Source organism: Pantherophis guttatus, chromosome 1, assembly GCF_059756535.1.
Source record: "Pantherophis guttatus breed Tessera chromosome 1, ASM5975653v1, whole genome shotgun sequence".
Classification (NCBI taxonomy): domain Eukaryota; kingdom Metazoa; phylum Chordata; class Lepidosauria; order Squamata; family Colubridae; genus Pantherophis; species Pantherophis guttatus.
The window spans coordinates 272,252,028-272,276,524 of record NC_142063.1 but is presented as its reverse complement, the minus strand read 5'-3'; the positions used below and the strand labels follow the sequence as shown (position 1 = coordinate 272,276,524).

Below are 24,497 nucleotides of genomic sequence, written 5' to 3'. Positions count from 1 at the left end.
TAGAAAGTTATTGGATCTATAATTCAAAGAACATTTTAAAATGCTTTATATTTATTTTCATTTTTTTCTTTTTGGTGGGGCTATAGGAAGGTGATTTAACTTTTACCATGTGATTTCATTACATTGTTTAAGTAACGTTGATCTTAATAATACAGAAAAAGAGATTCACTTGTTTTAGTCATTATTTTTAATCTAGGGTAACAGCAAAAATTCATCCTGGCACTTGTTTCATGTAATTTTAATACCTCAGGGTACTGTTGTGTTACTGTCTTTCTGTGCAAACTGTGTTATTTCATAGTCACCGACTTCAAGGTGTCTTAGCAAGATTAAAAGTTATTCAGTAGCAATGATGACAGGTTATGTTTTCTACCAAGGACAAACAAAAAAATATGTGGATTTAAATCCAATTCACTGAAGCAAGGTATACGTGTTTTGTATTTACAAATTTCTTGCAGTACATAGCCTTCTCACTGCCTTATAGGATATACGTAAATGTATCAGGAAGAAGGGGGGTTGGAAACATTCAGCAAGTAAAACATTGCTCCTGGTTCTTTTATGAAAGTTATGCATGTGTCCAGTCAATAACTTACAAGGACCTAAAGAACAAATATATCAATTGTACATGAACACAACTGGATGCCACTTTTCCTCATGTGTTGGCTGTGCGTGGCTTCATTTTATCATCAGTAAGACATCAGATTCTATTTCCATGTATACAGATTTTTAATTTTTTTTTTACTATCTTAACTAGCTGTTTCAAATTTATCGATGGCAGCTGATTAGAATTGTTACTATTTTATGCATAAATATTTTAACAGATCTATTAAAATGCTGAAACTGTTATTTTACTTTTTAGTTTGCAATTTATACACGTGGGAAAAGGACATAAGTAACCTAGATTCCTGGAGGAAAGGTCAGGTATAAATCTTAAGAATTATTGACAATTAACGTTAATATTTAATGATTATTAATAATAATATAATGGCCATTAAAATTAAAAACTGTTTAGATACTTAAACCTTTTTCCAGGATAAGATCTTTTCCTTACAGTTCTGTCCATGCATTTCTATTTTTTGTAATGCATTTGCAAATTATTTCACAACACTGTTTGAAATGTGTTTTAATATTTAAAAGAGATAAGTTCAATTTAGTATATTGTACTCCCTCTGCTGGTTGATAAACTGCAAATAATTCATTCCAATCTATTTTTCATAAAGTGATATTACAGTACTAATATTTGAATAGTCAGATGTTCAAATACCCATGTAGAGACTACTTAAAAATGAAGGTTCTTATTGCCCTGGTATAAATTCAGAAACTATATGTGGAATTTAATTGATGTGACAGGAATTGCTCATTTGATAGTTCAGGTATGGCCTTTACCTAAACTGAAGTTGCTTCTGCTGCTTGTAAGGTTGCTTCTAATCCAAACAACACATTTATCATATAATTCTTTTTTTTAAAACTTCTGAACTGCCTCCTATGTACTAGATTAGGCTGAAGCCTGAGTTGCATATCGTAGCAAGATAATTCAAAAAATGTTTTAATTATTCTATAATTTGTTGCCCATAAAGTTCTGATTTGGAACTCTGACATGGTATACAAGGTGATGATGATATGAACGTGGGAATAGGATAGGATAGGATAGGATAGGATAGGATAGGATAGGATAGGATAGGATAGGACAGGACAGGACAGGACAGGACAGGACAGGACAGGACAGAATAGAATAACAAAGTTGGAAGGGACCTTGGAGGTCTTCTAGTCCAACCCCCTGCTTAGGCAGGAATCCCTATACCATTTCAGACAAATGGTTATCCAATCTCTTCTTAAAAACTTCCAGTGTTGGAGCATTCACAACTTCTGGAGGCAAGTTGTTCCACTGATTAATTGTTCTAATGGTCAGGAAATTTCTCCTTAGTTCTAAGTTGCTTCTCTCCTTGATTAGTTTCCATGCATTGCTTCTTATCCTGCCCTCCAGTGCTTTGGAGAATAGCTTGACTCCCTTTTCTTTGTGGCAGATATTGGAACACTGCTATCATGTCACACCTAGTCCTTCTTTTCATTAAACTAGACAACTAGACAACAATTGTTCTTTTTTTTTCCTCCAATTTTTATTTATTAAACAGAACAATGAAACATACAAAACATAAAAACATATAAATATCCATTTCAATACATGTCCAGTTTGTCGCAACTATAATATACATTTCTCTTTGTATTTTGAGTCTTCCTTATTTGGTCATTCCCTTTTATCTATCTAATATTGATCTTTGTTGACCTATGTCTGTTCTTTGTTTCCATCATATTACATTTGGTCATTTTATTTACTTCCTATTGCTTCATCTCTTTCCTATCTTTCAACCAACTATACCACTTTTCCCATACTAAGTAAAAGTCATGTTCTTCCCTATTCCCAACAATTGTTCTTTATATGTCTTAGCCTTTCATAGGTCATGTAAAAGTGGTAGTGAGAAGAAGTGGGTGTTTTGGATCCAGTGACTTACAGGTATGATTGAAATGAAAAGACTTGTAATCAGGTTATAATCGGCCTGTCTTTGGTGACATTTATGTATCTGATGGCAAACTTGTTTGTTAATCTGAGTTGGCTTGTCAGCAACTAATTTCTTCTGTGGAATTCTGAAGATATATTCTCTTTGCAAAGCCTGTTTTTAATTCATTTGTTTGAAATTCAGCAAGATTGTACATCGTGATAAGAATAATATTGCTCTAAGTATTGTTGAATTTTATCTCACAAAAATAAAAAATGGCTTTTCCTAAAAATGAAATTTCAATAGGAGTATAACTTGAACACACTGCATGGATTTTTATGAATTCTGGCATATTTCATCCCTCCCTAAAACTGTACCTGGGTTGAAAATTTCTTACCATTCTGCTGAAAAAAAGAGTTACTCATGTTTTGATCACTATGTTAAAGAGCCTTACTTTTCTCAAACTTGCTTTAGATGTAGACATTTGCATGAAAATTGAGAGCTGAGCAGCCTGTTTCCAGAGTTCCAATTTAAGCCTTCAAATGAAGTACCAGTATCTATAACCTTAATTTTAAATACAAAACCTGATTGCTGCTTACTTACTTCTGAAATATGAGAATGGAAGCTTATTTGGCTTAAGTAAATCTTGTGACTTCCTCTAACATGTACAGAGATTAATTCTTGATTCAGAGGAGACAATAGCTATTTCAGCACAGTCACCTTTGATCCTAAAACAGAGGGTTTTTTTTGTGCTTTTCATATACAAAGGTAGAAAATACCAAATAATCATAGAATCTCTTGGTTTGGGCATTCACTTGTGTTTGTTGGTAAAGTACAATGATATTAGGAGAAGAGGATAAACTATAACAGAATTCTTTGATGTAATTAACAAGTGCAGAGGGAATCCAGCGAAATAAGAGGAAATATAATTCAATTTTTGAACAATTTGAAAATTAGGAAACTACTATTCGAGAAAGTGAACATAATGGTTTTCTGCTTGTTATTGCATGGTGTGTATGTGTATGTAAGCATATTAGCAGATATCATTAAATCACCCAACTGGAAAGATATGCTTGGCTTTATTTATTATATTCTTATTATTTTTCTTCCTTTTTATCTTTCTCTTTTTTTAATGCATATTACATTTGTGATTCTGAGCAACTTACAATTAAAACATAAAATAGTACCAGAAATATAAAAAAATAAAAGTCATATAAGCAATAAAGGTAAAAGTTCCCCTTGCACATATGTGCTAGTTGTTCCCAACTCTAGAGGGTGGTGCTCATCTCTGTTTCAAAGCCGAAGAGCCAGCGCTGTCCGAAGACGTCTCCGTGGTCATGTGGCCGGCACAACTAAACCCCAAAGGCGCACGGAACACTGTTACCTTCCCACCAAAGGTGGTCCCTATTTTTCTACTTGCATTTTTTACGCGCTTTCGAACTGCTAGGTTGCAGAAGCTGGGACAAGTAACGGGAGCTCACCCTGTTATGTGGCACTAGGGATTCAAACCGCTGAACTGCTGATCTTTTGATCAACAAGCTCAGCATCTTAGCCACTGAGCCACTGCATCTGTCTAATATATAATAATAGCTGAGGACTTTGTGCAGTATCTGTATGACAAAATCGCTCAGATTCGGGAAGGGCTGGCCTCTGACTGGGTATGTCCGGACGGGATGACTGAGGCAGGTCTTGAGAGTGTTATCGGGGGGGAGTTTGATCCTGTGGCTCCCGAGGACATGGACAGGATCCTGGGATGGCTGAACGCGACCACATGTTTATTGGACCCGTGTCCCTCCTGGTTGGTACTGGCTTCCCGGGAGGTGACACGAGGCTGGCTCCAGAAGATTGTTAACGCTTCTTTGAGTGAGGGGGTCCTGCCGGCCGCTTTGAAAGAAGCGGTTGTGAGGCCCCTCCTCAAGAAGCCCTCTCTGGATCCGGCTGTTTTGGCTAACTATCGTCCAGTCTCCAACCTTCGCTTTGTTGCGAAGGTTGTTGAGAGTGTGGTAGCGCAACAGCTTCCCCGGTACCTGGATGAAACTGTCTATCTAGACCCGCTCCAATCCGGCTTCCGGCCTGGGCACAGCACGGAAACGGCATTGGTCGCGTTGGTGGATGATCTCTGGAGGGCTCGGGATAGGGGTTGCTCCTCTATCCTGGTGCTGTTAGACCTCTCAGCGGCTTTTGATACCATCGACCATGGTATCATGTTGCACCGGTTGGCGGCGTTGCGGGTGGGGGACACCGTTCTGCGGTGGTTCTCCTCCTACCTCTCTGACCGGTCGCAATCTGTGTTGACGGGGGGGCAGCGGTCGACCCCGAGGCACCTTGCTTGTGGGGTGCCACAAGGGTCGGTCCTCTCGCCCCTTCTGTTCAACATTTATGTAAAGCCGCTGGGTGAGATCATCCGTGGCTTCGGGGTGGAGTTCCATCAGTACGCTGATGACACCCAGCTGTACATCTCCACCCCAGGCCACCCCAACGATGCCCTTGAAGTGATGTCCCAGTGCCTGGAGGCCGTGCGGGCCTGGATGGGGAGAAACAGGCTCTGACTCAACCCCTCCAAGACCGAGTGGCTGTGGCTTCCAGCGTCCCGATATAGCCAGCTGACGCCATCGCTGGCTATTGGGGGCGAATCACTCGCCCCCACGGAGAGGGCTCGCAACTTGGGCGTCCTCCTGGACGCACGGCTGTCTCTAGAAGATCATTTGACAGCCGTGGCCAGGGGGGCTTTTTATCAGGTTCGCCTGATACGCCAGTTGCGCCCCTTTCTAGATCGGGACTCTCTACGCACAGTCACTCAGGCACTAGTCACTTCCCGCCTGGACTATTGCAACGCTCTCTACATGGGGCTCCCCCTGGGGTGCACCCGGAGGCTCCAGCTGGTCCAGAACGCGGCCGCGCAGGGGATTATGGGGGCGACGAGGCGCTCCCATGTGACACCTCTCCTGCGCGAGCTGCACTGGCTCCTGGTGGTCTTCCGGGTGCGCTTCAAGGTGTTGGTGACCACCTTTAAAGCGCTCCATGGCTTAGGGCCGGGGTACTTACGAGACCGCCTTCTGCCACCAATAGCCTCCCACCGGCCAGTACGCTCGCACAGAGTGGGCCTCCTCAGGGTGCCGTCTGCCAGACAATGTCGGCTGGCGACCCCCAGGGGGAGAGCCTTCTCTGTGACGGCGCCCACCCTCTGGAATAACCTTTCCCCAGAGTTACGTATAATAACAGACCTCCGGATTTTTCGTCGGGCCCTGAAAACCTATTTATTTCAACTAGCTGGGCTGGCTTGAGCTAAATTTTAAATTGATTTTAAATTGGGCTGTTTTAATTTACGGCCAGAATATTTAATTATTTTAATACTGTTTTTTAAATTTTGTATGCTCTGTTTTTACTTAGGCTGTGCACCGCCCTGAGTCCTATTTGGAGAAGGGCGGTATAGAAATTTAATTAATAATAATAATAATAATAATAATAATATATATATATATATATCTCAGCCAGATTTTTCCTACGTAAATCAAGATCTTTATACAGCCATAGTTCTTGATTTAAATATCTTGATTTACGTAGGAAAAACCTGGCTGAGAGAAAAATACACATAAAGACCTACGAAAAAAGAATAATATATATATAAGCAACGTGTAAAAATCAATTCAAATCCATACAGTACAGTCACTTGGGGAGCACAGCAATTCAAGAACGATACTGCCACACCACTATCTGAACCCCAGGCCAGATGACAAAGCCTGTTCTGCAGGCTTTTGTAGAAGGCCATCAAATCTGTAACCAGCCTGATCTCAGTGAGTCTGAGGTAGGGCAGGTGGAGCTGCAGAAAACATCCTACTTCTGGGTCCTACCAGATGACATCCTCTATTGGACAGAACCTGCAACAAACCTCTTCTGCTGGACCTGCTGGGATGGGTAGATGTCATTGGGAAGAGGCATTTCCTCAAATTCTCTTTGCTGCAATTTTACTAAAAAATTAAAGAGTAGTAACAAGTCATATCAGTAACTTCTGAACACATTGTCCTAGTCCACAAATACACAAGCCCAACATACCTTCATCTAATTGTATTGTTACCAGGGACCCCAACATACAACATAGGCAAAGAACTTACAGAAAAAACTTGGAAATTTGATAGAGGGGAACAAATTCTATCAACTTCCCATTAAGTTGCCTCCAGAAAAATCAAAGACCTAAACATAGAAAAAGTTAACATGGTTTAATTCGATATAACAAGGATTTTATGTCCATAGCTCCATAACTAATGAAAGAATCTTTAGCTGTGGTACTACACAACACAACCTAGTTAACTGAAATACTCAGAATCATGGACATTTTTAACCTTTGTTTCACCACCTATTACGAGTGATGGACAAATATACCAACGAATTAGAGAAGCACCTAGGGATCACCACTCAGGACATAGCAGAGACCATAATGCAATATCTAGAAACTATAGCACTCTACCATATACAACTGAAAGTATGGATCTGGAATTTAGATGACATCTTGTCATAATAAGAAGGAACAACTTTTTTATTTTTTGTTTTGTTAAGGGAAGACACACAAAACAATCTAAAAGACACATGAAACAATTCACATTTTAAAAGGAATAACATTCACAAGAGAAGAAGAAAGCAATAACAGACTACTCTACCTTGATATACTCATCAGCAGAAGAAAGAGCAGCAAATTAGAAATGTAATTCTATTGGAAAAACAACCCACACTTACCAAGTGCTCTTTTACCAGACTAACAACCCAACCTCCCAGAAAAGGAGACGTGCAAGAACATTATTCAAATGACTATAAACATACTGCAGCAGTCCAGAACACCAGAAAAGGGAAACATTGCCTATAAAACATCTTCCGACAAAATGGATATCCATGCTTCTTTATTAAAAAGTATCTGATCTTTTACAACTACTATATCACCATCAGTAGTGGGTTTCTCTTACCTTTGCTACTGGTTCGAAACTGTGAGTGTGCGTGTGCTTGCTTTGCTCGCGCGCAGCGCTTCTGCGCATGCACATAACCTTATGTGCATGCACATGACCACCTGCACATGCGCAGAGCATCCGTGATGACATCTGGGCGAGTGGGCGGACTGCCGCCACCGCTACTGATTTTCCCAAACCAAGGCGAATTGGTAGAAACCCACCACTGACCACCATAGCACACAAACCAACTAAAATCCTCTCCTACCCAGATTATAGTACAGCCATTGACACAATTCTCAATAGTTTAAACCGGGTGGGACACAGAATAGAATATCAGTGAGTTAACACAAGATAAAGAGATCAGAAAATTAAATGATATTATACAGAAACACTATATATCCTAAAGATTGGAATCATAATTGAATCAGTCTAACTAAGGATCTTGTCTTTGACTCTGCTATTGTGAAGATACCCAGGCATGTTTAGTTATTATGGTGTCCTAATTCAGAAATCCCCAATCCCCGGGCTGCGGCCCACTACTACTTCCATGCGTGGCGGGTGCTCACGTGTGAAGCTCCATTTGTGTGAGCTCATGTGCCTGCTTGCCACTCACACACAATCATCCCTTCTCCCCCCATGCTGGTCCACCAAGCAGGAAAAGTTGGGGGCAGCTGTCCTAATTCATTACATGTTGCATCACATAAATTTAAATATTTATCTGTAAAACTATGGATGAGGATAGTGAAGAGGTTGTATCAAATACTAGCATTTTTCAGCATGTACCTGAATTGTGACAAGACTGGTGCATTCTTTATTTTTAAAACAAATGTAGTCCACACAATGGATACCACAATAGAAAAAAAGAACCAGTGATGGTTTGCTACCAGTTCTCCCCAGTTCGGGAGAGCCGGTAGTGGAAATATTCATAGGAGAGAGAACCGGTTCACTATGAATGTCAGTTTGGCCCTCCTCCAGCCCCCGCGCTATACCTTTATTTCCTTTGTTTTTTGGTCAGCTGTGAGGGGATTCCCACGCCTTAGCTTTTTTTCCCCTAGTGCGCTTGCGCAAAGTGCAAGTTCAATGCGTGTGCGAGCTAAGCGAGCATGTGCACGGCATTCGCGCGCAAAGCGTGTGCGCGATGTGAACCGGTAAAACAGATTAGAACCCACCACTGAAAAGAACCTCTTCAGTTGTCAAATGAACATGTACAAGATGTGGTCCTCCACTGATAGGGTATTGACTATGACAAAATGTAACAATTAATGGCAGATGAATAAGAAGTAGTTAATAAATATGCCAATCCTAATCCTCATCAATGCCTTAATGGTTCCAGCAGTTTGATAAAAGACTCAATGTGCAAAAAAGTTGTTTTTGAAAGTTGTTGCAAGGATGACTGAAGGATGTCATTTCTTTTCTCCTGTTGGATTCCATTTGAATTGGTATTTTGTTAGATAAAATGCATCCTCATTTCAATAATGAGAGAATAAAAAAAACTTTTCAAGAATCCAGTAGAGTTCACTTGCAGTTTATCTGTCATTAAAGGAAATGAACAGTTTTGTCCTGTTGAAGACAGTTTGATGTTTATGCAAGTGAGGCAGACACAGTGCATTGTTAGCATTTGTATCTCATGTGCACTTTCAAGGGAAGGCTGTATCATATGAAATGTATCAGTCACACTAACATCACACAACTCTTTGCAGACTATAGAGCTTTACACTTAGTTCTTATGCACAGTTTTTCCTTGTCCTTTATGCAGTATTTACTAACATTTAAACAAAATTTTATTATTCTCTCTTATGCACTTGTTAAACTATGAGAAACTTCATAGCTGACTTTTCATACTGTATAAAGGTGTTAGTAGCTGAGAATGGATTGAGTAAGGAACAGTTAAAGTAGCCCAAGGCAGCTTTTGATTGCTATTGGTTGTTAAAAATTATTTAATGATTACTTTCCATGTGATTCTCCATGTGAAATGCATTTTACTTTTTTTTTTTTTCGAACTTGCTGAACCATTCTTTTATTGCTGTGCCTTGGCCTGAAGCAAAACAACTGACCAATGTCAAAAAACTTTTGTTCTTCTAATTTGAACATTGGCAAATTATGTTCTTTATAGAAAATAATCACTTTGATTTGTTTATTATCAGAGGCTATAATATCTGTTTATATTAAACAAGATATGGTATAATTAGAAGAATGTCTCAGCTATTTTGAATAAAGGAAACATTTTCTTAGTTTTGCTAAAAACTGAACAGAACCAAAATAATCATCAGAGTTGCATGCTTTTCTCTATAATTTGTCTTTTAGAGAACTTTCTCAGGTTGGTTTTAGAAATAATTTTTTGTAGGTATGCCCTTCGGTATAATAAGTCAATACTGTTGAATATAAGTGTATCAGATGAGAGGGGTTATTTTCAATTAAGCATCAAAAAGCTAATAATTGTTCCTGATTAGGATTTTAGAGAGTCAGTCAGATTCTTCACATAGATCTTGGAACAGAATTATCTAATTCAGTATCCTTGAGTCCCAAAGTTCACACAGGGAGAATTTTACAATCATTTTAATTACATCACACAGAAACTTCCTTCTCAAATATTAATGAATTTCAGAAGTGCCTTTGTAACATAACATTAGAGAAAAGTCCCATTTGGAATATATGTAAGTCTGTCTGAAGTCTCTAGAGTATGCCATTAGTTTTATGAGATAATAAGTTTATGCCTACAATAATGTGAAATCCTTGGTTTCTACCTGGTCCTTCTAATCATTTCCCCTTGTTTCTTCTAATATTTCAAAAACTGCACTTCAGAATTAACAGATTTTGGTATGACCTAGCATGTAGATATATAGCAGGTAAAGGAGAATGTGAAATTACATGTAGTTCTTGACTTATGACCATAATGGAGTCTGCTCATCATGGACATAAATTGTGATGGTTGCAAAATCAGTCACCTATGTGAGCTACTTGATTTTATGACCTATTTTTGCAATGGTTGTTAAGGGAATGCTATGGCTTTAAAGTGACTGCTATGGTCATTAAGTAAATGTTGCAGTTGTTAAGCAAACCAATAGTTTGCAACAGGCTGGTTTTGTCAGGAACTGAAAATAAGTGCCAGTTTTCAGCAAAACCATCATAAAACACAGTCACGTGACTGCAGAGTGCTGCAAACAGCTGTAAATGTTGGCCGGTTGCTGAGCACCCAACATGCGGTTGTGTGACTGTGCAGGCAGTTATTGTAAATTCAGAACTGGGTCATATGTACCCCCAGGGGGGTCTGTCATAGCTTTGAACTAAGCAACCGGTCATAAGTTGGGAACTATTTGTATGTTGTTTCTTGAGTTGCATAAGCTGAAGTTTCCTTGGAAAGAACAATTTGTGGCATAAGAGCCGAAGTGGCGCAGTAGTTAGAGTGCAGCACTGTAGGCTACTTCAGCTGACTGCTAGCTGCAATTTGGAAGTTCAAATCTTAGCAGGCTCAAGGTTGACTCAGCCTTCCATCCTTCTGAGGTGGGTAAAATGAGGACCCAGATTGTTGGGGGCAATATGCTGACTCTGTAAACTGCTTAGAGAGGGCTGTAAAAGCACTATGAGCAGTACATAAGTCTAAGTGCTATTGCTATTGTATACTAACTATACAGTATGTACAATTATGGTATGGGAAAATTAGTCACCTCCTGCCCTGTCACTGGTGTTCTTGGGATTTTGCAACAGAGAATCTCCTGTGGTATCCCTGCACTACACCATTGAGGTCATAATCATGAAGAGCAGAGAAAGATTATTATATTTATTTTATTTATTTATTTTATTGATTGATTGATTTGTCAAGAACGTATTTGATAATAAGTATAAGCATGGATTGGATACATAAAATAGATACAAATAGAAGAAACATTAGGACAGGGACAGTAGGAATGCTGGTGCTCTTATGCATGCCCCTTACAGACCTCTTAGGAATGGGGTGAGGTCAACAGTAGACAGTCTTAGGTTAAAATTTTGGGAATTTTGGGATGAAACCACAGAGTCAGGTAGTGCATTCCAGGCATTGACCACTCTGTTGCTGAAGTCATATTTTCTGCAATCGAGTTTGGTGCGGTTTACCTTAAGTTTGTATCTACTGTATGCTTGTGTATTGTTGTGGTTGAAGCTGAAGTAGTCATTGACAGGTAGGACATTGTAGCAGATAATTTTATGAGCTACACTTACGTCATACCGAAGGTGGCGTAGTTCTAACTTTTTTAAGCCCAGAATTTCAAGGTATTTTGTTGCAAGCAGAGGAGTGGAGGACTCGTCTTGTGAAATATTTCTGGACACGTTCAGTTGTATTAAGTGCAGTGCGGGTTCCAGACTGATGAGCTGTATTCGAGAATTGGTCTAGCAAATGTTTTGTATGCTCTGGTTAGTGTGATATTACCGGAGAAGAAGCTACGCAAGATTAGGTTTACAACTCTTAATGCCTTTTTGGCGATGTTGTTACAGTGGACTTTGGCACTTAGATCAATAGATATGAGTACTCCAAGGTCCTTGACAGAGTGAGGGTCATCTACAAGGTCGTGTCCACTCAGCATGTATTTTGTGTTCTGGGTTTTTTTGCCAATTTATACATGAGGAGCCACTTTTCTTTACAGAACCTGAGTTAAGAGAAAGGCAAAGATAGATCAGAAGTAATAGGGCCAACTAGTATGTCCTCTCTCCTTCTTTGCTAGGCTTGTTACAACCCCTAAATGGTGCTTGTTACATATATTAGTTGTGTTACTCTTATTTTTAGCCATGACACTAACTAGAATGATAAATAAAATATTTGTCTTTTGATTTCACTGATTTGCTAAACAAGGCAAATAGATTTTCAATAATGAAAACTTTTTTCCCCTTTTGTTGCAGGCTGATGATCAGTAGGGTAAATGATTGAGGAAACATATTCTTTCCAAAGCACACCCTGTTCCAATCTGATAAATAGAATAAATATTTAATCTGTTTAAAGAATGCATCTCTCTAAAATATAATCCATCTGTGGAAACTCTCTGCAGAGTGTTTGCTTCTGGTGTTTCTTGATCCGGACTTCAGATTCTTGGAAGATAGTACGCATTAGGTAGAAAAATATCATCTGGAATGCTTCCATTGAGTGGATGTGTTTTAAGCCAAAGCCCTTTAATGCGTTTGAAGGTTTTGTCCCAAATAAGCATTTAGAATCATTTATTTCTTGAGATGAAACAATATGAGATTTCTGCAGCAGCATGATGCATTTTGGAAATATGAGAATTTTGTCCCAAAGGTGCTTTTTCAAAAGGCAACTGGACTTTGTTTTTCCTTGAAGATGTTTTGTTTCTCATCCAAGACGCTTCTTCAGTTTTGACTGAATGGTGGAGAATGGAAAGATTTATATTCCTTGCAGTTATATAAATATAAATCCTTCCATCCTTCACCATTCAGTGAGAACTGAAGAAGCTTCTTGGATGAGAAGCAAAATGTCTTCAAGGAAAAACAAAATCCAGTTGACTTTTGAAAAAGCACCTTTGGGGCAACCATGACCTGAATGATTGAGAATCTTCATAGACATGAGAATGTTGCATTTGAAATTGGGATGAAGCATTTTGATGAAAGAAACTTTTTTTTAGCTTGTAGTAATTTTTGTGGATTTTTGGAACTTTTTTTTTTCCAAAAAAGTTTTTATTTTTATTTCTCATAAACTTTTGAGGAGATGGGAGGTCAGCCTTACTTCATCCTCTCATCTTTCTAGTTCTATCTTGCATTTATGTACTCTATCCCGGTATTTGTTCTGAAGCTTTAGTTGTATTAACTCAATCCTGAGAGGCCTGAATAGAGGGAATTCATTCTCCTCCACTTCCTCATAAGCCTCTCTGCTATTAACATTTTAAATAGAGACATAATTGGGGTAAATTGATTTGTGACTTTATCATTCAACCACTGAGAAGATAGGTTAGCCTGCTAGTTGACATTCTGATCTGTAGTTAGATCATGCTGTTAAAGACAGAGACTTTTGCTTCATTGCACAGAACAAAACTCAAGACTCCCCTGAGGAGCTGCCTTTCACTTATCTTCAACATTCTGCAAAAAGAACAATGTTCAAGGGGGGGAAGTAAAACAAAGAGAAAAAAGGAACAAGGAAGGCTTATCAACAGCCAAAACAAAGCCCAAATCACCAACCATTCTCTCTACAATGTACTCTGCAGTGAATGCTGAATATTTATTTTATTTTTTAAAATTTATTTACTGCCTATCTCACTATAGGGCTACTCATAAGCCAGTGGTAAATAAGTAGCATGGCTGAATAAATAGATTTTATTTGCAATCCTCTCTATGTGATTGATACCTATTACTAATATTCTTTGGGTATTTGCTCATTCTACCCTTAAACTCATTTTTATCACACAGAAATTAACTTTGATGATTCATAAAGGGAATTTCTCGTTAAAACCTCATTAAAACTTTCTCACTTGCAAGATCATACTGTTGCTTCAGGATTGGCACAAGCTTTGTTAAGGTCTGCATTGCCTGATTTGGGCAAGAAAATCTTTTGTAATTTCATACAGCTAGGCTGAAAGGAGATGTCCTAGGTCAGAGGTGGGAAACTATGGTCCTTTTATGACTTGTGGACGTCAACTTCCAGAATTCTGGGAGTTGATGTCCACAAGTCCAAAGGAGCCATAATTCCCCACCTCTGTCCTAAGTGAAAGGACTAAGACCTCAGTTAGACAAATCTGTGTTAGGACATTAAGCCTGACTGGAGGACAAGCCAGATTGTCAAGCCCTTCAGAAAGCAGGCAGTCAAGCCATCTGGATTCTCAGTGGTATGTTGGTAGATCCAGTGACAGGGAAGACATGTTTCTTGTGTCCCACCAGATGAGGTTGCATCAGAGACACGACCCACAACAAGCCAACTTTGCAATATCTTATCAGACAAGCAGGTGTTTCTGAAATTACCTGGCCTTGTGTCATCAAGTGATTTATAGATGATAACTAGCACTTTGGATTGCTGCAGGAAGCTCCCAGCAACTAGTGCAGTTTGTAAAGTAATGATGTGACATGGGCATACTAGGTGAAACCATATGTACCTAGGCTGCTACATTCTGAACCTTGGATACTGTTGAAATCGTTTTAGGGCACCCCAATATAAAGTGTATTGCAATGCCTCCATTGCCCTCTCTTATTGGTTTACAGAGTCAGTATATTGTCCCCAAAAATCTGGCTCTTCATTTTACTGACCTCAGAAGGATGGAAGGCTGAGTCAATCTTGAGCTGGTGAGGATCGAATTCAGAGGTGGGTTTCAGCAGGTTCTGACCAGTTCTGGCGAACCGATAGTGGAAATTTTGAGTAGTTCAGAGAACCAGTAGTAAAAATTCTAACTGGCTCCGCCCCTATCTATTCTCTGCCTCCCAAGTCCCAGCTGATCGGGAGGAAATGGGGATTTTGCAGTAACCTTCCCCTGGATTGGGGATGGAATGGAGATTTTACACTATCCTTCCCCTGCCATGCCCACCAAGCCAAGCCATGCCCACCAAGCCATGCCACGCCCACCAAGCCACACCCACAGAACCGGTAGTAAAAAAATTTGAAGCCTACCACTGATCAAATTGCTGGAAGTTGGCAGAATTAGCCTGCAATATTGCATTCTAACCACTGTGCCACCAGGGCCTGCAATAATCCAGGAAAGAGGGGACCAAGGCATGAGTGACCACAAGTAGGCCTCTGGATCCATAAATTGCGATTGGTGCAAAGCTAATTTTCAAGCAGGAACCCAGAATCTAATGTGCACATTGGGTTTGTCTGGTGCAATCCCAACTAGAACTAAGTATGGACATTCTCCATATTAAGGCAACCCCCAGCCTTTTTGGTTTTGCTAGGATTGAGTCTAAACCTGTTGTTTTCCATCTAGATACCCACACAGAATTAACATAACGTTGTATATATTGCATAAGACATAAAAAAACAAATAACAGAAAAGTGCTGGATGATTAATGCTTATGCAACTAATGCTTACATATTATTTAGAGCTGAATAATTAAGATATATGTTAGGGCTTATTATTGGGAATCTATTTTATGAATCATTAATTCTATCCCTAGTAAATTCGCTTCATGTTTAAGTCCTTTGTAAATACTACCAGATGTAAATGTGCTCAGGTCAGATTAGCTGGCCTGAGCTGGCATGCTGTACATGCTGGCAGTACAAATGCTTAAAATGCAATCCCACATCACTTTGAGTTATGGTTTGTTAAGCAAGCCAGAGACAGTGGTACCTGGCTTCATAATGAATGCTGAACCATAATGCCTGACTTCTGATTTAAAATTATGATTGAATCTATCTTATTATAGCTTGGTATTTGGTGTGAACCAGATGTAGGGTTAGAGTCAAGTCAATATAACTTCAATGTATCATAATTAAAATCTTGGTTTACTAAAGTTAATACACCGAGGGAGTCAGATGAACAAATAATCGTGGTTTGTTTTATCTCTTTCTGATTTGTCCTCTTTTCCTTTCCTACTTCAGTGAGCTAGTTAGAGACTAGGATGGGCCACAAAATCAAACCAGATATAAAATAGAAAAGCATAAACTATCAGTAATCTCCATCATAAATTAGGCTAAGTCACAATTGGTATTAAAAATATTCATGGCCCTAAACAAGCTACAATTGATACACTGACTCAGTTTAGTATAAAGCAAAGTCAAAAAGAGATCAGAATGATGTATAATGCAAACTGTTAAGTAAATATGTGTTTTATTTTACTAACAGTGATTACAAAGTAACTCTCTGAACAACAGATTTAAGTAGCAAAGTAGCATATAAATAGCTTAAATAAAATAAAACTAGACATAGATCCAAACTTTTAGTTTATTTTGATATTTTTAATTTTCAACATATATTAAATTTCTAGTTTACAAAACATAAAGAGATGTTCCCCTGAGTTCTTTCAATGTCTATTTCAATAATCAAAGAACAAATTACCATTTCTTCAATATTTAATTACAAGTCACATTTTCATTTTCAGACATAGACATCCATTAATCTAGCTAAATTGTCCAATTAGCCTCAAAATTGATCCATAATATTTAAGCTTTTTCTAGGTTTTTGGAAAAAAAAATGTTTTGATGCCCTGAATATATTTTTCAAGAAGGTCTTTTTATTGTCTGTATAATAGTTTTTAAAATGTATTCCTTAAACAATATTATACAAAGGGCAGGAAAGGAATAAATAGCAATGAAAAAAGATCAAAGACTTGATATAAAGGAGCAAAAATCTAATTCATAACAATGCCATTTAGCATATTTTCATGTCTTTCTATGCTTGCAAACTTTTTCCTTTCTTCTACATCTATACACAGATGTACAAAGTTACTCTGTATTAATATGGGTGGCCAATACATTTTATAAATAAAATAAAATAGTCTTTAAAATTTGGTCTTTAAATTTTTTACCTTTTTTATCTTGAGGAATTCCATCCAAGAACAATGTTTATTCTTCCCATTTTTCTTAATCCGTTCACTTCTCCTTCATAATTTAATAATTTATTTCCAATTCATTCTCTACGTATGAGCAAACCATCTGAACATACTGTACTCCATTCGTCCATGTTCATTCAGCATCTATGTATTTCTGACCTTTTGCCATTAACTCACACCCTTCTTAAGTATCATTCTTAGCTCAAGTTGAAAGTAAATATCACAAAAAACAATAAAATCAAAACAGAACACATTCTCTCAAGAATCCACTCAATTTTAGGACTTACTAGAAAATGTTGGATAAACACTAAAGTAGAATGAAACAATTCTGTTCCCAGTTCAAAAATTGACAGTTATAAAATTGGGGGACACATTTTTAACAACATTCTAAAGATTTGTTTGTTTCACCAAACCATAAAGTAGTATTATTATGACTATTTCTTTACATGATGAGTTAGTTCTATTGCTTTTGAATGTTTAGATTTCCAGTTTATATAGACTTGTATTTTGATTTATGTTTTTTATGTTGATTTTGATTATGTCATTAATATTGATATACACACATATACACATATGCATACAAGTACATACATACATACATACATACACTTAAAAATTTTCTTCTGTTAAAAAGACAGGTTTGGGAAATTGTCTCTGATAAGACTCCAGTGTTGTATGAATTGGATTGGGTGCTTCAAACAATGATATGATAGTAGTTTAGAAGGGATTCTAGGTATCCTCATCTACACAACCATTTTATTTTTAAAAAAAAGAAATTGTAAAAAGCCCACATGAACAGAGTAGAGAAATTGTGTATCATTTCTTATGATTTCTGGTTTTATGTCCTAGAGAAACTTGAGCAAAATCAGAGCTGTTTCTTTTTTTGATGCTCCTTTGAGTAGGATATAAATAAATGCATGATGAAAATAGTATATGTTTTGACATTCTGATCTACACAGCTTAACTGAATAGGAACCACCATTTATCTTGAAATAATTAATGTTTGTAAAGCAGCGGTGGGATTCAAAATTTTTTACTATCGGTTCTGTGGGCATTGCTTGGTGGGTGTGGCAGGGGAAGGATACTGCAAAATTCCCATTTCCTCCCAATCAGCTGGGACTCAGGAGGCAGAGAATAGATGGGGGAGGGGCCAGTCAGAGGTGGTATTTACCGGTTTTCCGAACTACTCAAAATTTCCATTACCAGTTCTCCAGAACTGGTCAGAACCTGCTGAATACCACCTCTTTTGTAAGGTAAAGAGGAACTGGAGTGCCCTGCAGTGCTATAGATCTCTTAAAGTTACAGTTTAATGCCGATTTTTGAAAAGTGTGACATATAAGCAATAAGTCTGCAATGATAAATTTTTTAAAGTTTTGTCATTTGGAAATGTTTCTGAATGTAATCCTGACAAAAAGTAGAGAGGAAAAAAAGATAATTTGACATTAACAAAATACAACAAAAATGAAATCTGAATATAAACTGATATGAAGAAATGTAGAAAACAAAAGAGAACAGAGGGAAAAAATTGATTTTGTTGAAATGTGAAAGACGCAACAGTAGTCAAAAAGGAGCAGAGCTAAAGACTACCAAACATTTTTGCAACCTCGGAATGAGCTGCTTGATGTATAATCTGGATTTAGAAGAAGTAGAGCCATCTGAGACCATATTGCTGTATTTGTTGTACATGAAGGTAAAGATACTGGAGTTTTTATAAGACATCTAGTTTTGCTTTATTAATTATTTAAAAAGTCCCTATATAAAGCAGAACAAATTGTAGATAATCTTTAAAACATGGCTGTATAGGGCACCTCATTTGCTTACTGAAGAATTTGCATGATGACAAAAAAACATCAGAACAAAATATGGAATATCTAAATATTTCAAAAATGGGAAAAGGACTGTGCCAAGTATGTTTATTTTTTTACCTTATTTATTTAACTTACATGCAGCACATAACACAAGAAATTACAGAAGAGGAAGAAATAGAAACCAGAATAAAATTGCTTGGGGAAAATGTCAATCTCAGTTGTGCTGAGGATACCACATTGATAGCTGGAAACAAGAAAGATTTAAGGAATCTCTTGCTAAAGGCAAGAGAAGAAAGTGCAAAAGCCAGGCTGATGTTCAGTAGTGAAAAGAAAAAGAAATCAAGGTTGTGTCACCAGGCAAAATCAGTCCAGTGCAGATAAGTGACGAAGAAAGGGAGGTGGTGACAGATTTTATTATTCTAGGCTTGGCTTACTTGCTTACTTTATTTATTTATTAGCTTTAGATCAGGCCTGTCAAACTTATGGCCCCCGGGCTGGATGTTTCACACACTGGCTGCGCCAACCCCAGTTTAGCGAAGAGGGAAAAAGTCATGATATGTCATGTAATGCCTCCATGACAATATGAGTTTGCACCCCTGCTTTAGATCCTTCCCCTCATTCAGGAGCTCAAGAAGTATACATAATGCTATCTCCTGATTTCCCCCCCACAACAACTCTGTGAAGGAGTACAGTGACTGTAGGTATGAAGTAGAGAGACACAAGCTACTTTGGAGACTATGATAAATCTAGACAAAATATTAAATGACATTGACTGCATTTCACAAGCATACTTGCAAATTCTGAGTATCTATTCCCATGATCATTTTTTTTCATCAGTACCATGTGGCTATGAAAGCTAGATAATCAGAAAAGACAAAAAATAAAAATGGATGAATTCAACATTATCTTTAAATCGAATCTTTGAATTAACTAATGGTTAAGATGCTGTCTTAAAAACCAGGAGACTGTGAGTTGTAGTTCTGCCTTAGACATGACCGTCAGCTGTGACTTTAAGCCAGCCATTCTTTCTCAGGGCAACTCACCTCACAGAGTGGTGGTTGTGGGAAAATAGGAGGAGGAAGGAGTATTAGGCATGTTTGCTGTCTTGAGCAACTTATAAAGTAATAAAGAGATTAAAATGCTATAAAGTTCATCCTCAATTTCTTTTGAGAATTTTTTAAAGTGTTCCCGAATTTAATGGTTTTCCCCCCTCTCAGCTATTTTGTTTGGAGACAGACATTTTACTTGTATAATTTTAAGATTTCTACTTTTTGTTATTACAAATATTTGTGTGTGTGTGTGTGGGGGGGAGAATAATACAGTTTAAAAACTTGCAAGACTACTTTAGAATTGTCTGATATTCATAAAAAATGAACATGAGTATTTTTGAAGTGATGTCATAGAGAATGAAAGGTGTAAGTTCTAAGAAGAATTGGTTTGTCAGTTAAAGGCAAGGCAGATCTCTGTGTCAGTCATGTAGTAAGAACATAATTTCTTTTACTCCAGCAATTTCTATCTATATTGAGCTGGTATTTTAATCAAGGTATTTAAGACTCTACCATATCTTTGAAGTTCAGAGTGTATATTATGAGAAAATGACTGAAACTTCTAAAGCAACAACCAAAACATCAACTAGAAGGAATACACCCAAAATACAAGATATATTATCAAGCCAGAGTAGAAGCAACTTCAGTGTTAAACTTGCAAAGTCTTATGGGCTGGCAGAGAGGAGATTGGGTGAGCAATTTTCATGTGAAAATTATTACCCTTAAAGCTCACGTCTTTTTCCTAAAAGAATCATAACAGCACACATAGTTTTCTCCATTTGTTTTAATAATCATAACAATCCTGTGTGATAGATTAAATCAGATTTAAGATTTATGATTCAGTTGGGATTTGTATATGACTTACTTTGGTTCTTACCTGATATTGTAACTAACATGCAGTTGTGTAAATATTTCTAAAGTTGAGTCTGGTCATACTCTTGGAATTAGCTTGAACTAATTACCACATTTGCTTCTTTCCATCATTGGCTTCTTAGAAGGATTTTTCCCTTTTCCGAGCAAATCAGAAAATTACATATTTACATTATTATTATTATTTAAATTTGATTTATATGCCGCCCTTCTCCGGAGAGTCAGGGCGGCTTACAATGTGCTCAGCAATAGCCTTCATCCTTTTGTATATTTATACAAAGTCACTTATTGCCCCCACAACTGGGTCCTCAATTTACCTACCTTAGAAAGGATGGAAGGCTGAGTCAACCTTGAGCCTTGGCGAGATTCGAACCTGCAGTAATTGCAGGCAGCTGGTCTTAATAACCAGCTTAATAACAGGGTGCCTTATACCACTGTACTACCAAGCTTAACAAGCATTGTGGGGCTATCATTAAAAATTACTCAGAGGCTTCAACTATTATTTATTCTGTGACAGTTAGAGGGTTTATCAATTTGCTTCTGGATGAAATTCAAGAAAACTGAATAACTCAGTCCCCCAAATCTTGTCCATGCTCTGCAAAGTGGTCAACTATGGGATGGTTCATTGATCTCTAAATAAAGTATTTTTTAAAGGCCTAAAATCTCATGAGATCAAATTCTGCAAGATTCATCAGCATTCATAAGATTTATTTATTTTATGAAATGTAGGCATTTAATTTTTTAAAAAAAACTGTTACATTTAATTTAATATGTTTGTATTCCACTTTTATCCCAGAAATTGAAGATGGCCCTGGAACATAGTATTCCTTGCCTTAACTTTTTCTCTTTGAGGTGGATTGGGCTAAAAGAGAATGACTCACTCAAGGTCAATCAATGTGCTTCCATAGTTGATTGGAGTCTTAAACTTGAGCCTTCCCTGTCCTAAACCAGACTGGAAAAGAGATCTGTACATGCATTTGGGAGAGTTATATACACAAAAGGTCTACAGCTCTTACATTGTCAATATAATTCCATATTTTGCAAAAGCTATGATGATCCATATAAACAAAAGACTGGGAACTGCTGGTTTAAAGATATACCCTGGCTGTGGTCCTCATTTTCCCAGGACTCTCATTAATAGAATAAGAGAGTTGGGAAGGGCCCTTGTAGGGCATCTAGTCCAACCACCCCAAGCAAGAAACCCTACACCATTTCTGACAGATGGCAGTCCAGTCTCTTCTTGAAAGCTTTCAATGATAAAGCTCCCACAATTTCCGAAGGCAAGCTGTTCCATTGGTTGATTGCTCTCACTGTCAGAAAATTTCTCCTTATTTCCAGATTGAATCTCTCCTTGTTCAGTTTCCATCCATTATTCCTTGTCTGGCCTTCAGGTGCTTCAAGCAATCTTTGTTGCCTATGTTTCAGCAATAGGCCCATTTTTAAGCAAGTTAGAATCCAGAATAGAACAGGTTAGAATCCAGAACTCACTCAGTACTTTGGAATCTCCTTCCAATAAAGGCAACGGTTTGCTTCACATTACAAAATATAATGACAAGTCCCAATTGTGCAATCTCTTGCAGTGTCTCATTTAGCAGTTTGCTAACAAGGTTTCTGAGCCATCTTAAGTCAGCACCACTAATAATTTAAGCTATGGATTATCAAAATGTGGATAATTACGGCAAGATTGGTCAGAAAGTGTGATAACTCATGTATCTTTCAGCACTAAGAAAAAAGATACTGCACATCATGAAAAATACTTGAGAAAAATATCAGAATTTCATTCTGGGCATGGCAATCAAATCTCAGATTTGGCAATAATCTGATAATGGCAATAAATTTATTTGTATTGCAGATGGAAAAAATTACAGTATTATGTTCCATTACTGCAAATCAGTCTTACTATAGGTACTCCTCACTTTCCTTCATTCAGCAATCATTCAAAGTTACGACAATACTGAAAAAAATAACTTTACAGCCCATTTAAGCTTATTTACAACTTTTGCCACATCCCTCGGTCACATGATAACCATTAAGTCAGTATGCATTGTCCTGAGAGATTGGAGAGGGAGAGATTTCAAGAGAATACTCTAAGCTATTTACATAATGTGCCTGTGGGTCTGAGCTGTGGCATGATTGCATTGCTTTTGATGTGTAGGAGACAATAAGCAGGCACTCCAGCATTCCAAACAGCCAGTGGTATAGTTAGGAGGCAAAGAAAAACTGAAGGTGTGAATCTGAATAGTTTTTACTCTTTCCAGCCAGAAAGTACGGTTGTGGTCACATGAATTCCCACTTAGGGATTGCTTCACTTAATTGGTGGAGTTGCTAGTCTCATTTAAGGTCATTAAGCAAAGACTACCTCTCTCTGTGTGTATAGCTAGCTAGATAGCTAGATGATAGCTAGATAGCTAGACAGACAGACAGACAGACAGACAGACAAATTAGTTCTACAATTTAAACAGTGTCTTTTTCTCCTAGCTTTATGTGGTAACAAGCATTTTTGCAAATATAATGGTCTGTGGAAATGACCTTGGGAAATAAGAAGATGAGCTGCAGCCTAGTCAAGTATCATATTTGGGAAGATTTGCTGGGAACTGGAAGGTTAAATTTACCCACCCTACTTCCACAATGGTGAAGATGTTGGTTATGTGCCTGCAGTTGTTTACCTGAAAGAAAATAATGTTACTGTATTAACAGAATTAAAACAGAAGTAAAAGGTACCTCAGGTCATAGAAAGAAAAGGGTTGTGAGAAATATCTCATAGAGACCCTCTCTAGTTTTCTGGAAAGTAAAAGTGGGGAGAATTGCTTTCAGATTTGCAAGATTCTGTTACTGTAACTTTACAAAGATATTCATGCTTCTTGCCTGGACTTTCTCAAGAGGGCTGGCAGCTGCCCATTTTTTAGGCTTAGATAGTGAGGTCTTAGAGGTCTCACGGTTTACTTCCAGCATTGCCATCTTCCACCCTCATGCTTCTTGTATCAGTGCTAAACAAATCAGCATATCCAAGTTGGCGTTTCAATCATTCAAAAGGAACGTGATTATTCAAAGCAATTGTTTTCTTTTACTTAGGCTTCCAAATTTTGATTTGGATGTGATAGACAGAGTTTGCTAAATTATTCAGATAATCTAAAGTTTTAAAATTGTGGAAGAAAAGTTTAAGTGAATCTCCTTTTTAATGGCTTTTTAAATGGAAACATCTTTCTAAAGACAATTAGCATATTCAGGAAGATTTTCTGGGAGCTGGAAGGTGAAATTTTTACCCTCCCTACCTCCACAAGGGTGAAGATGTTGGTTAGGCATCTGCAGTTGTTTACCTGAAAGAAAATACATGTTATTGCACTCACAGAATTAAAGCCATGTCTACTTCTATTCTAAATATCCAATTTCTCCACCTACTTTCTGTCCATTTCCCTTCTTCTCTGGAAGAGAGGAAACCTGCAAGAATATGTTTGGAGCTAGCATTTTCTTGGACAAACTTGGTACACATTATTTCTTCTCTAGTTTCTCATACTCCTATCACTATCACTTGGTATTGCTATGCATTATCTATCATTACCGTATTTTTTGGACTGTAAGACGCACCAGTATATAAGACACACGAAGATTTCGAAGATGGAAGCAAGAAAAAAAAGTTTTTGCCCTCCCCAGCCACCAGGAACACTCTGCAGGCCTCCCAAAACCTCTGGGCGCCCTGTTTTTTGTAAAAATTGAGGTATTTTTGCCCTCCCCAGCCCACAGGAACACTCTGCAGGCCTCCCAAACCCTCTGTACTCACCATTTTTTGCCCGTTTTTTGCAAAAATGGAGGTGTTTTTCCCTCCCGAGCCCAGTGTTGGGATTCAGCCGCTTGGGACCACTTCGGGAGAACTGGCTGTTAACTTTATGAGCAGTT

At 37.8% G+C, this 24,497-nt stretch overlaps 1 protein-coding gene across 11 annotated transcripts in view; it reads left to right on the top strand.

The window, feature by feature from the left end:
• Positions 1-24,497, top strand: part of PDE10A (phosphodiesterase 10A) — a 125,749-nt gene that overhangs the window by 5,989 nt on the left and 95,263 nt on the right. For 6 of the 11 annotated variants that reach the window (XM_060692321.2, XM_087882873.1, XM_060692320.2 and 3 more), the window contains exon 1: positions 20,267-20,424. The exons of the other annotated variants lie outside the window; for them this stretch is intronic. In XM_060692321.2, coding sequence (XP_060548304.1) covers positions 20,283-20,424 — 142 coding nt within the window. In that variant the 5' untranslated portion in view covers positions 20,267-20,282. Of the gene's footprint in view, positions 1-20,266; positions 20,425-24,497 lie in introns of those variants that run through there. 11 annotated transcript variants of the gene reach the window in all.